The 13315-nt window shown below is 44.2% G+C and overlaps 1 protein-coding gene across 7 annotated transcripts in view; it reads right to left on the bottom strand.

Moving 5' to 3' along the window:
* LOC134346925 (vigilin-like) overlaps positions 1-13315 on the bottom strand; it is a 269588-nt gene that overhangs the window by 115417 nt on the left and 140856 nt on the right. For all 7 annotated transcript variants that reach the window (XM_063048789.1, XM_063048785.1, XM_063048790.1 and 4 more), the window contains one exon: positions 8999-9214. In XM_063048789.1, coding sequence (XP_062904859.1) covers positions 8999-9214 — 216 coding nt within the window. The remainder of the gene's footprint in view (positions 1-8998; positions 9215-13315) is intronic.

The following is a 13315-nucleotide window of genomic DNA, read 5'->3' as shown; positions in this document are numbered from 1 at the left end:
GTGTTGGGCTGAAGGGCCTGTTTCTGTGCTGTGTAACTCTATGACACTCTCAATTTTATTTATTGATGTACTTATTGTCATACAGTGCGGATTAGTCTCTTCTGCCGGCCTGGTGTTTCGTTATCTCCAGGTGCAGGCTGGAAGCAAGCCCTCCCTCTCTTATTTTTTCTCTGTTTTGTGGATGTCTGTGAACAGTAAGAATTTCAGGTTGTATACTGCATACATTCCCTGATGTTAAATTGAACCACTGAACCATTAACCTACCAAATGGTAGGTCTTTAGACCGTGGGAGGAAACCGCAGCACCTGGAGGAAATCCAGTTGGTCACGGGGAGAACATACAAACTCAATACGGGCAGCAGCAGGAATTGCGCCCGGGTTGCCTGCACTGTGCTAACCACTACACTACCGTGCTGCCCCAAATGTTGAATGTTGACACCAAGAGGATAAAAATTACTTCAGCAGAGACTTACGAAGGAGATTGTTTATTTATTTGTGCGTGAGTGATAACCCTGTGTAGAAAGCTGGGAGGGGAATCAGAATGGAATGACGGGCATGTGAAAAGCAGTCAGCCTAGCTGACAGACAAGGATTGATGTCAGCTTCATTTTAATGACTGACTGTTGCTGAAACCTATTTTTCTTCGCTGGCTCAGGGAGCCATCTGCCTCATGTTCCAACCCACTGGCTTGCATTGCCAATAATCACAATTAATAATATTCTTCTCTTGAGACGGTAATGGGAATTAATAGCAAGGATCAGTTGTCGGATAAGACACCCAAGTGATATTACTCTAGAAAACAAGAGAGTTAGTGAAGGGGATTAATGGTAGATCAGAGGTAGTGCAGTTTTTGGTCAATCTGAAACACGATACTGGAAATACTGCAACATACACAAAACACTGGAGGAACTTAGCAGGTCAGGCAGCATCTATAATCAGTTGATGTTTCGGGCCAAGACCCTTCTTCAGGACAGGAAAGGAAGGGGGAAGACGCCAGAATAAAAAGGCAGGGGGAGGGGAAGGAGGATAGCTAGAAGGTGATTGGTGAACCCAGGTGGGTGGGAAAGATAAAGGGCTAGAGAGGAAGGAATCTGGTAGGAGAGGTGAGTGGACCATAGGAGAAAGGGAAGGAGGAGGAGACTCAGAGGGAGGTGATAGGCAGGTGAGAAGAGGTAAGAGGTCCGAGTGGGGAATAGAAGAAGAGGGTTGGAGGAGGGTTTTTTTTTTAACCGGAAGGAGAAATTGATATTCCTGCCATCAGGTTGGAGGCTACCCAGACGGAATGTAAGATGTTGCTCCTCAATCCCGGGGGTGGCCTCATCTTGGCACAAGAGGAGGCCATGGACCGGCAGACTTTGTGGCGGTCCAGCGAAGCAGTCCCCCATTGTAGAGGATGCCACAACGGGAGCACTGGACACAATAGAAGGCCCTAGCAGATTTTCAGGTAAAGTGTTGCCTCACTTGGAAGGACTGTTTGGGGCCCCTCAACAGAGGTGAGGGAAGAGGTGGACAGGCGGTGTAGCACTTTGGCTGCTTGCAGGGATATGTGCCTGGAGAAAAATTAGTGTGGAGGGACGAATGGACAAGGAATCATGGAGGGAACGATCCCTGCGAAAATAGACGGGGTGAGGAGGTAAAGAGAATGGGTAAGAAAGTAACAAATGAAATACAATGTTGGAAAGTGCATGGTCATGCTCTTTGGCAGTAGAAATAAATATGCAGACTATTTTCTAAATGGGGAGAAAATCCAAAACTCTGAGATGCAAAGGGACTTGGGAGTCCTTGTGCAGAACACCCTAAAGGTTAACTTGCAGGTTGAGTCAGTGGTGAGGAAGGCAAATGCAATGTTAGCATTCTTTCAAGAATTCTAGAATACAAGAGCAGGAATGTGATGCTGAGGCTTTATAAGGCACTGGTGAGGCCTCACCTTGAGTACTGTAAACAGTTTTAGGGTCCTCATCTCAGAAAAGATGTGCTGGCATCGGAAAGGATTCAGAGGAGGTTCACAAGACTTATTCTGGGAATGAAAGGGTTATTATGTGAGGAATGTTTGATAGCTCTGGGCCTGTACTTGCTGGAATTTAGAAGGATAAAGGGGGGATCTCATTGAAACATTTCAAATGTTGAAAGGCCTAGACAGAGTAGATGTGGAAAGGATGTTTCCCATCGTGGGAGAGTCTAGAATGAGCACACAACCTCAGGTTAGAGGGGCATCCATTTAAAACAGAGATGCCAAGAAATTTCTTTAGCCAGAGAGTGCTGAACTTGTGAAATTTGTTACCACAGGCATCTGTGGAGGCCAGGTCGCTGGGTGCATTTAAGGTGGAGATTGATAGGTTCTTGATTGGACACAGCATCAAAAGTTACAGGGAGAAGGCCAGAGAGCGAGGCTAAAGAGGGGAAAAAAGGATCTGCCATGATCGAATGACAGAGCAGATTCGAAGGGCCAAATGGCCTAATTCTGGTAAAAAGAAAAAAAATGCAGACTGCTATGTTTGGTGGAAAAAGGGCACTGCACACCAACACAAAAACCTCATCCCAACTGTGAAGCATGATGAAGGAGCATCTTGGTTTGGGGCTGCTTTGCTGCCTCAGGGTTTAGACAGCTTGCAATCGTTGAGAGAACAATGAATTAAAAACTGTATCAAGACACTTTACAGAAGAATGTCAGGGTAGCAGTCTGTCACCTGAAGCTTAATTGAAGTTGGATGATGCACCAAGATAATAATCTGAAACTCAAGAGTAAAACAAGAACAGAATGGTTTAAAAAGAAGAAAACTTGTGTTCTTGAATGGACAAGTCAGAGTCCAGACCTTAACTCTATTGAGATGCTGTGGCATGATCTGAAGAGGGCTGTTCATGCAAGGTATCCCAGAAATACTGATGAACTGAAACAGTTTTATATGGGTTGATAGCCTTGACTATGGACTTAAAATCAACCCTAAGAAAACAAAATAGATGGTGGTAAGCAAAACAAACACTGAAGACTCATTCATGATGGTATCGTTACAAGTGAATGGACGAGACATTGAACAGGTGCAAATATTTGAATATCTTGGCAGCTGTCTGACAGATGACAGGCAATGTGAAGTTGAGATTAGAAGGAGAATAGGTATGGCTAAGACCCAGTTCATGAAGCTAAAAGATCTACTGTGCAATCGGAATGTAGATATCCAAAGTAGAATCCGCTTCCTCAAGTGTTATCTATGGCCAGTGCTGAGGTATAGATCAGAAACATGGACCCTGAAGAAGGATGACATGAAACAAATTAATGCTTTCGAAATGTGGTACTATCAACAAATGTTGAAGATTAGCTGGGTAGAGGAAGTTTCAAATGAGAGGGTTTTGTCCGAAGTTGATAGACCACGGACATTGCTGGAGAAGATAATGAAGTTAGAAGTTGCTTATTGTGGACACGTTATGCGGAGAGATAACATCTTGTCGGACTTGCTATATGGAAATGTGGAGGGAAAGAAAGGAAGGAAGAGGAAGGCAAAGAACAATGTGGCTGAATAACATCAAGGATTGGACCAAGCTGGACAAGACTAGGGATGTTGTGGACAAGTGCTGGGACAGAGTGGCGTGCAGGGAAATCGTCTGCCAACTGGAAATTCCAAATTCCAGATGCGACCTAACGACGAATGGTCAAAATTCCTCCTTGCCGTTGTGCAAGTCTGATCAGTAGCTACAGGAAGTGTTTGGTGGAGATTATCACTGCTAAAGGATGTTCTATCAGTTATTAAATACAAGGGTTCACATACTTTTTCCAGCCTGGACTGTGAATGGTCAAACAATGTATTCAATAAAGACATGAAAGGTATAAATGTCTGTGTGTTATTAGTTTAGGTAGATTGTGCTGGTCTATTATTGTGACTTAGCTGAAGATCAGACCACATCTTATGAGCAATTAATGAAGAAAACCAGGTAATTGCAAAGGGTTTATCTTGCAACTGTACTCTTCACAGGCATCCATGAAACCCCAAAGAATGTATGCCAGGAAAATGTTAGAACTGTGAGAAATGTTAGATCCCCTTTCCATCCCACACACAAGGAGCAACAAAGAATCAACCCTCCCACCTCCCCTACCTGCCTCAGCATAAGTATCAGCCATCAATACCTGGCATACAAGCAACAGTAATGCCCCCAAAGGGACGATGATCTGGAGTCCATGAAAAACTGATGTTCATCTGATGGTTTGATATGCCACAAGCTCTCTCTCTAACAAGGGAGAGAGAGGTATCACAGCAAGAGGGGAAGCCACAGCTCGTTATTTCAATGTTACAGTCTGTGATGTTGCTTTTATTTCGATTTCCCTAACTCGAGAATAGGCAGCTAACTCTCTCTTACCATCGAGAGAGACAAGTCGCTCGAGTCCAGAGGCCCCTGATAGCTGCACCCACTGTCTCTAGGAATTGTAGGAAAGAAGGTATGTTTGACTCCAGCTAAATGTCTTTTGTATCTTGAGGCTGCATCCAGCATCAAAAAATCACAACCATCCCGGTCATGCCATCTTCTGTGGTTACCATCAGTCAGGAGGTATAGAAGCCCAAAGTCCTACATCACCAGCTTCGAGAACTGCTACATCATTTCAACCATTTGGTTCTTGAACCAACGGGCACAACCCTGATCATCCAGTAGAGTAATACTATAGCCAGTTTTTGTTCTAATTGTCTAGAGGAAACACCACACTGGACCATTGTTACACCACCAACAAGAATGCCTACCGTGTTATTCCACGCCCTCACTTCGGGCTGTACTTCTGCTCCCTGAGTATAGGCACAGACTGAAGACTGCAGCACCAGTAGTGAGGACCAAGAAGGTATGGACAAGGGAAGCACAGGAGCGCCTACAGGACTGCTTTGAATTGGTGGACTGGACTGTATTCAGGGATTCATCTTCGAATCTGAATGAATATGCTGCAGTTGTTACCAACTTCATTAAAACCTGTGTGGATAAGTGTGTGCCTACAATGGGGTGTATGGGGTGTCAGGGAGGGGTAACACCTCTGGTGGGGGAACATGTCGCGTCCTTTTCAAGGTGGTTAGTCCACCTTTGGTCCCCACCTGGCACTCAGCTCTCACCTGTGGCTCCCCGTAGCTGTTTGCATGCGACAGCAGCCACACCCCGGGCAACGGCTTCGACAGGCCGGCTAAACCAGGTGAGGATAGCTGACGGGTCTCAAACCCTCGTTGAGATAGCGAGTTGTCTATCCCAGCACGTGAAGACAGACTCTGGTGGATTGAGCGGACGAGACCAATGGAAGGTCCAACGGTCAAGAAGGCGATCGCTGCAAGCATTGTGGAATGTGTAGAGCAGGCCAAGACACAGAAGATGTCCTGGTCATCCACTGCGCTTAGTCCTATCTCCAGCCGTCTCAACTCTGTCTTGCCACTGGATCCAGATGGGAACTGGGAGAGCGAGAGTGAGGCTGATGCTGCGCAACTCTCCCTCACTTAAATCCAAATCACGCACTTGTCTCGACACCATCATAACGGTGTCGAGGTCCTCATCGACGACGGCGATGGATGAACACACACACAAAGACTTACTGCACCATTTCCAAACCAAAAGCCGTGAATGAACCAGGGGATAGTCGCCTGCTGAAGGCTAGATGGGTGGCATTCAAGTCTGACGACCCAGGCCTGTACGAGAAAACTCTGTATGATTTGCAGAGGGCTATTTCAAGGGCGAAAAAGCAATTTCAAACAAGGTTGGAGGCAACATCAGATGTATGACAATTCTGGCAGGGTTGCAAGACATTACTTCCTACAAAGCGAAACCCAGTAGCATGAATGGCAATGATGCTTCACTACCAGATGAACTCAAAACCTTCTATGCCCGCTTTGAAAGGGAGAATATAACTACAGTTGTGAAGATCCCTGCTGCACCTGATGACCTTGTGATCTCTGTCTCACAGGCCGATGTTAGGCTGTCTTTAAAGAGGGTGAACCCTTGCAAGGCGGAAGGTTCCAATAGAGTACCTGGTAAGGCTCTGAAAACCTGTGCCAACCAACTGGCAGGAGTATTCAAGGACATTTTCAACCTCTTCCCACTTGCTTCAAAAAGGCAACAATTATACCAGCGCCTAAGAAGAATAATGTGAGCTGCCTTAATATCACCTAGTGGCAGTCACATTGGAGGGCGGAGCTTAGTCAAGATGGCACCAAATGGCCATTCCTTTGCTTGCATCTTCAGAAGCACATGTCTCTCCATCATTAATATCTCTATTTTTCCCTTTCAGGGTTCTTTTAAAGACCCTGACCTGGAGTTACATGCTCTTTGCAGGAATGGGACCCGCTCTTGGGGTGTCACGACTGGCCATTATCCGACATGGCAAGAGCGTGGCCTAAGAGTTCGGCTCGCCTGTGGAGCCTAGGACCACGGGGCTTTGGAGACAGACGGATTGAAAGTCGGTGTCCTGGACCAGTGTGTCATGGGAGCTTGGAAGATCTTTGGCTGTATGCCCAGAGACATGAGATCTTTGGGCACAGAGCTCAGAAAAAGGACTTTAACAACGTAAATCAGCAGGTTGTTCGTTATGTCTCCCCTATCGCTGTGAAATGGAAACGTCTCTTTCTTCCTTATTACAGAGAGAGAAAACCTGTGGTACGTCGAATACCGAGTGAACGCATAGTCTTTGGAGTACTACAACTCTGTGTCTTTGCTGTTGCCTTGCTCATGCTTGAGTGCTCGGTGGCGGGTGCCGTTGCGTTTTTTTGCTAGTGGGAGGAGGGGGAATTGTTGCTTGCTACCACCTACATGCAGGAGGGAGGGCAGCTGGGGAGGACTTTGGGGTTCTAACATTTAACTGTTAATCATTCTTTGGGGGCATTCCTCTGTTCTCATGGATGGTTGTGAAGAAAAAGCATTTCAGGATGCATATTGTATACATTTCTCTGACATTAAATGTACCTTTGAAACATCTACAGTGATGAAATGCTTTTAGAGGCTGGTCATAATTAGACTGAACTCCTGCCTCAGCAAGGACCTGGACCCATTGCAATTTGCCTGTTGCCACAATAGATCAACGGCAGATGTAATCTCAATGGCTATTCACACGGCTTTAGACCACCTGGACAACACAAACACCTATGTCAGGATGCTGTTCATCAACTATAGCTCAGCATTTAATACCATCATTCCCACAATCCTGACTGAGGAGTTACAGAACCTGGGCCTCTGTACCACCCTCTGCAATTGCATCTTCGACTTCCTAACTGCAAGACCACAACCTGTGTGGATTGGTGATAATATCACCTCCTCGCTGACGATCAACACTGGTGCACCTCAGGGGTGTGTACTTAGCCCACTGCTGTACTCTCTATTTACACATGATTATGTGGCTAGGCATAGCTCAAATACTATCTATAAATTTGCTGATGATACAACCATTGTTGGTAGAATCTCAGATGGTGACAAGAGGACGTACAGGAGTGAGGTATGCCAGCTAGAATGGTGTCGCAGCAACAACCTTGCACTCAACGCCAGTAAGACGGAAGAGCTGATTGTGGACTTCAGGAAGGGTAAGATGAAGGAACACATACCAATCCTCATAGAGGGATCAGAAGTGGAGAGAGTGAGCAGTTTCAAGTTCCTGGGTGTCAAGATCTCTGAGGACCTAACCTGGTCCAAACATATTGATGCAGTTATAAAGAAGGCAAGACAGCGACTATACTTCAGTAGGAGTTTTAAGAGATTTGGTATGTTAACAAATACACTCAAAAACTTCTATAGATGTACCGTGGAAAGCATTCTGACAAGCTGCATCATTGCAAATTTAGTCGGTTCCATCTTGGGTATTAGCCTACAAACTACCCAGGACATCTTCAGGGAATGGTGTCTCAGAAAGCCAGCGTCCATTACTAAGGACATCCAGCCCCCAGGGCATGCCTTTTTTCTCAATGTTACCATCAGGAAGGAGGTACAGAAGCCTGAAGGCACACACTCAGTGATTCAGGAACAGCTTCTTCCCCTCTGCCATCCGATTCCTAAATGGACATTGAACCCTTGAACATTACCTCACTTTTTAAATATATATTATTTGTTTTTGCATGATTTTCAATCAACTCAATATACACATACTGTAATTGATTATTTATTTATTATTATTATTTTATTTTTACTTTTTATTTATTTTTTTTCTTCTTCTATATCATGTATTGCATTGAACTGCTGCTGCTAAGTTAACAAATTTCACGACACATGCCGGTGATAATAAACTTGATTCTGATTCTTTCTTGAATTACTTCGCATAATTTTTTTTGGTGAATGTTATGTCACTGATGCTGTGTGACATTACTGGAAGGAAGTTTATCATTGCATTTGGTGTGCTTGTGCTTGTGACAATAAACTTGCCTTTGACTTTGACAGAGAATGACTAGGGTGGGAAGGATCTTTGCTTTGCTCAGGGAAATACAATGGTTGGAGATGTTGGAACCCATTGCGTTTTGTAAATAATACTTTTTTTTAGATAAGATTTCAATTTTTTTAATAAACTCATGTAAGTTTCACGAGTTTGCGGTGGTTCATCACTCTTACCGGCAGAAAACGGTATAGTAGTTAAACTAATGGTTTATCACCTTTCTCATTTTTCATTGGTTAAGTAACCTGAAACCCAACGTTTTGCGCTGAGACCCTTCATCAGGACTGGAAAGGAAGAGGGCACAAGCCATGTGATATGGTTTTAATTATGTACCCTATTAACTAGTTTATTTCTAAGGAATTTTCCTTATCTTAACTGTAAAATTGATGGCTTTTCAGAGGCGCCATCTTTTTTCTTCACATTCTTTGCCATTCATTTCCTCTTAGAATCGTTTCTCAGCTCTTTATTTAATTGGCTTACTATTTGTATGTTTGTTTCTGCATTAAAATAAACGACTGTTAAAATTAGAATTAGAATTAAGATTGCAGAATCAGGAAAATAAACAAAGATCAAACGGAGATCACCAATAAAATGTGAGCTTCTTCTTCATAGGCATGTGGTAGCAACTCTCAACTGACCTGGGTCTGAAGCCGAGCCACGATTTCCTTCCGTGCTTTCATGACAGAGTCGAGTTTGCCCGTCACCATGATGGAGAGGCCCTGATCCTTGGCTAACGAAAGCTCAATGTGGGCTCCTGTTTTCTGCATGATGTCCAGGCACACCTTCGCCTCTTCGCCTTCGCCAAACTGACTGTTGTCTTTGTACCTGCGCTCCTCCAGAGGGACGTGAAATACCTAGGCAGAGGAGAGACAATAAGGTAGAAATGTTAGGTTGCAGATGCTGGAACTCAAAGCAACAATCTGCTGGAAGAACTCAGCCGGTCAAGTAACATCCATGGGAAGAATGGAATTGTCGGCGATGCACGTTGAAACCCTGAGTCAAGACTGAGGTCAGTCAGATGCTGATCAATCCCTGAGTTCCTCCAAAGTCATGAAACACATGTAACACCTGATGTACATATTGTCCTGGCTGGGGACAATGGACTAATGTGAGAGGAAGAGATTTAGAAGTTTCCTAAGGGGAGGGGGGGATTTATTTTCAACAAGACAGTGGCTGAAATCTGGAACTAACTGCCAGAGGAGATGGCAGAGGTAGAGATTCACACAACTTTTTAAGATCCACTAGAATAGAAGACTGCAGACCAAATATGGGTACATAGAATTAACATGGAAAGGTACAAAGGTGAGTATAGACACAGCGAACCCCAGGACCCTTCACTGAGCTTGATGACTCTGCATAGTTATGCTGAGTGACCACTTTATTAGGCACTCCAGTACATCTGCTCATTAATGGCAATATCTACTCATGTGGCAGGAGCTCAATGCATAAAAGCATGCAGACATGGTCAAGAGGTTCAGTTGTTGGGTTCAGACCAAACATCAGAATAGAAAATAAATGTGTTTCAAATGATTTTGACTGTGGAATGACTGACGGTGCCAGATGGGGTGCTTTGAGAATCTCAGAAACTGCTTATCTCCTGGGATTTTCAGCCTCTAGACTTTACAAAGAATGGCGTGAAATCAAAAATTATCAACTGAAAGGCAGTTCCGTGGGTGAAAACACCTTGTTAATAAGAGAGGCCAGAGGAGAGCGGCCAGACCGGTTCGAGCTGAAAAGAAGGCAAAAGTAATTCAAATAACCATGCGTTACAACAGTGGTGTGCAGGAAAGCACCTCTGAATGCACAACATGTTGAACCATGAAGTCGATGGGCTGCAGCAACATTAAGACCATACTGGGTTTCACTTCTGCATATTACTAAACTCGATAATTCATTATGTGTCGTGTCTTATGACGTAGGCAATCATGGTCTTTCTTTGATCACGATTGTTTTTGGATTGTTCTTACTGATCTAGCACAACAAAATTACAGGGTGCGGTGACGTTTTAGTTATTTTACTTATCTGGATATAGAGAGGAAATGAAGGAACATTATATGAAGAACAACCTGAGCCTGAAGGTGGAGAAGACAAAGAAAATTATTGCAGACTTCAAGAAGGTGCAGACAAACCATCTCCCTCTGTAAATTCATGGCTTCTCCACAGAGAGAGTTAAGTGCACCAAGATCCTGGGAGTTCACATAATGGATGACCTCACCTGGTCCCTTCATATCATCTCCCCGGACAAGAAGGCACAGCAGTGCTTCCACTTCCAAAGAAGATTGAGGCAAGCAAGGCTCCCCTCCCCCAATCTTAACTGCATTTTACAGGAGCACCATTGAGAGCGTCCTAACAAGTTGCATCTCCATCTGGTATGGGAGCAGCAGAGCATCGGACTGGAAGTCCTTACAAACGACTGTGAGAACAGTTGAGAGGATCATAGGGGTCTCCCTACCATCCATCGGGGATATTTATCAGGTTTGCTGAATACACAGAGCCTTTCGTCTTATCAAGGATCCCACCCATCCATTCAGTATCCTCTTTGACTTTCTACCATCAGGCAGGAGACTACAATGAATAAAAACAAGAATGGTCAAGATGAGAAACAGGTTCTTCCCCCAGGTCATTGGGCTTCTGAACACCCAGCCGCATTGTATTCGATGTGCCTTTGGTTAATCTGTTCCGTACTTTACAGTATTTAATATTAATGCACTTTAGTTTGTTACTTATGTGTGATTCATCTGTAGATTTTATCCTCACCTTCATGCTATTGTGTGTTATGTGTACTACTGTGCTTTACTCCCTGGTTTGAAGAAACGTTTTGTTTCTATATACGTTATATGGTTATATACGTTATATATCTGCATATAGTTAAATGACAATAAACTTGACTTGACTTGGAAGCCAGAAACTGGGACCACAGAATGAGAGACAGGTGATCAAATTCTACCATGATGCAGGGGAATTTAAATTTATAATTGAATAAATCTGGAATTAACAGGTGTCAAGTCAATCCAGCTCATTGGTTCTTCAGGGAAGGAAATTTCCCATTTTTATCAAATTTAGCCAAAATATAGCCCTAAAACAGCTAATATTGTTCACTATTTTCAGAAGGCCTTTGACAAGGTGCCACACGAGGCTGCTTAGGAAGATAAGAGCCCATGGAATTACAGGGAAGTTATTAGCATGGGTGGAGCATTGGCTGATGGGCAGAAAACAGAGAGTGGGAATAAAGGGATCCTATTCTGGCTGGCTGTTGGTTACCAGTAGAATTCCACAGGGGTCAGTGTTGGGACCGCTGCTTTTTAAGATGTATATCAATGATTTGGACGATGGGATTAATAGGTCTGTGGCTAAATTTGCCAATGATACAAAGATTGATGGAGGAGTGGGTAGTGTTGAGGAAACTTAGAGCCTACACAGAGACTTAGATAGCTTAGGGGAATGGGCAAAAAAGTGGCAAATGAAATACAATGATGGAAAGTGTATGGTGGAAGAAATAAATGGGCAGACTATTATTTAGATGGGGAGAGAATTCAAAATGCAGAGACACAAAGGGACTTGGGAGTCCTTGTGCACGATACCCTAAAGGTTAGCCTCCAGGTTGAGTCGGTGGTGAAGAAGGCAAATGCAATGTTGGCATTCATTTCTAGAGGTATTTAATATAAGAGCAAGGATGTGATGTTGAGGCTCTATAAGGCACTCGAGAGACCACACGGAGTATTGTGTGCAGTTCTGGGCTCCTTATTTTAGAAAGGATATACTGACATTGGAGAAGGTCCAGAGAAGGTTCACGAGAATGATTCCAGGAATAAAAGGGTTACCATATGAGGAATGTCTGGAAGCTCTTGGGCTGTATTCCTGAGTTCAGGAGAATGGAGGGCGGGGGGGGGGGATCTCATAGAAACATTCCAAATGTTAAAAGGCCTGAACAGATTAGATATGGCAAAGTTATTTCCCATGGTAGGGGAGTCTAGGACAAGAGGGCACAACTTCAAGATTGAAGGACGTCCATTTAGAACAGAGATGCAGAGAAATTACTTTAGTCAGAGGGTGGTAAATCTGTGGAATTTGTTGCCACGAGTGGCCGTGGAGGCCCAGTCATTGGATGCATTTAAGGTAGAGATAGATAGGTTCTTGATTAGCCAGGGCATCAAAGGGTTTGGGGAAAAGGCAGGGGAGAGGAGATGACCGGAAGAATTGGAACTGAATGGCGGAGCAGACTCGATGGGCCGAATGGCCAACTATATCTTATGCTCTTATAGTCTATGAACAATCTCCCCAATTAGAACATAGAGCATAGAACAGTACAGCACAGGAACAGGTCCTTCAGCCCACAACGTTGTGATGAACGAATTATAAGGCAAATCAAAACCCCTAAACACTAATCCCTTCTACCGACATAATGTCCAAATCCCTCCATCTTCTTCACATCCATGTGCCTATCTAAATATCTCTTAATGGAGGGATACCTCTACCACCACACCAGGCAGCACATTCCAGGCATCCACCACTCTGAGTAAAACACTTGCCCCTCACATCCCCTTGAACCTACCCCCTCTCACCTTCAATGCATGCCCTCTGGTATTAGACATTTCTCCCCGGGGAAACAGATACTCTCTGTCTACTCTATCTATGCCTCTCATAAACCTCCAACAGATCTCCCCCCTCCCAGCCTCTACTGCTTCAAAGCAAATAACCCAAGTTTATCCAGCCTCTTGCTGACAGCACATGCCCTCTAAACCAGGCAGCATTCTGGTAAACCTCTTCTGCAAAGCCGCAACAACTGTCCAATAGTGGGGTGACCAGAACAGTATGTCATACTCCATGTGGCCTAACCACAGTTTTATAAAGTTGCAACATAACCTCCTGACTTTTGAACTCAATGCCTTGACTAATAAAAGCAAGCATTCCATAAGCCATCTTAACCACCCTAGCGAACTGTGTAGCCACTTTCA

This window comes from Mobula hypostoma, chromosome 5 (assembly GCF_963921235.1).
Source record: "Mobula hypostoma chromosome 5, sMobHyp1.1, whole genome shotgun sequence".
Lineage (NCBI taxonomy): Eukaryota > Metazoa > Chordata > Chondrichthyes > Myliobatiformes > Myliobatidae > Mobula > Mobula hypostoma.
This window is presented reverse-complemented; position numbering and strand designations above follow the sequence as displayed.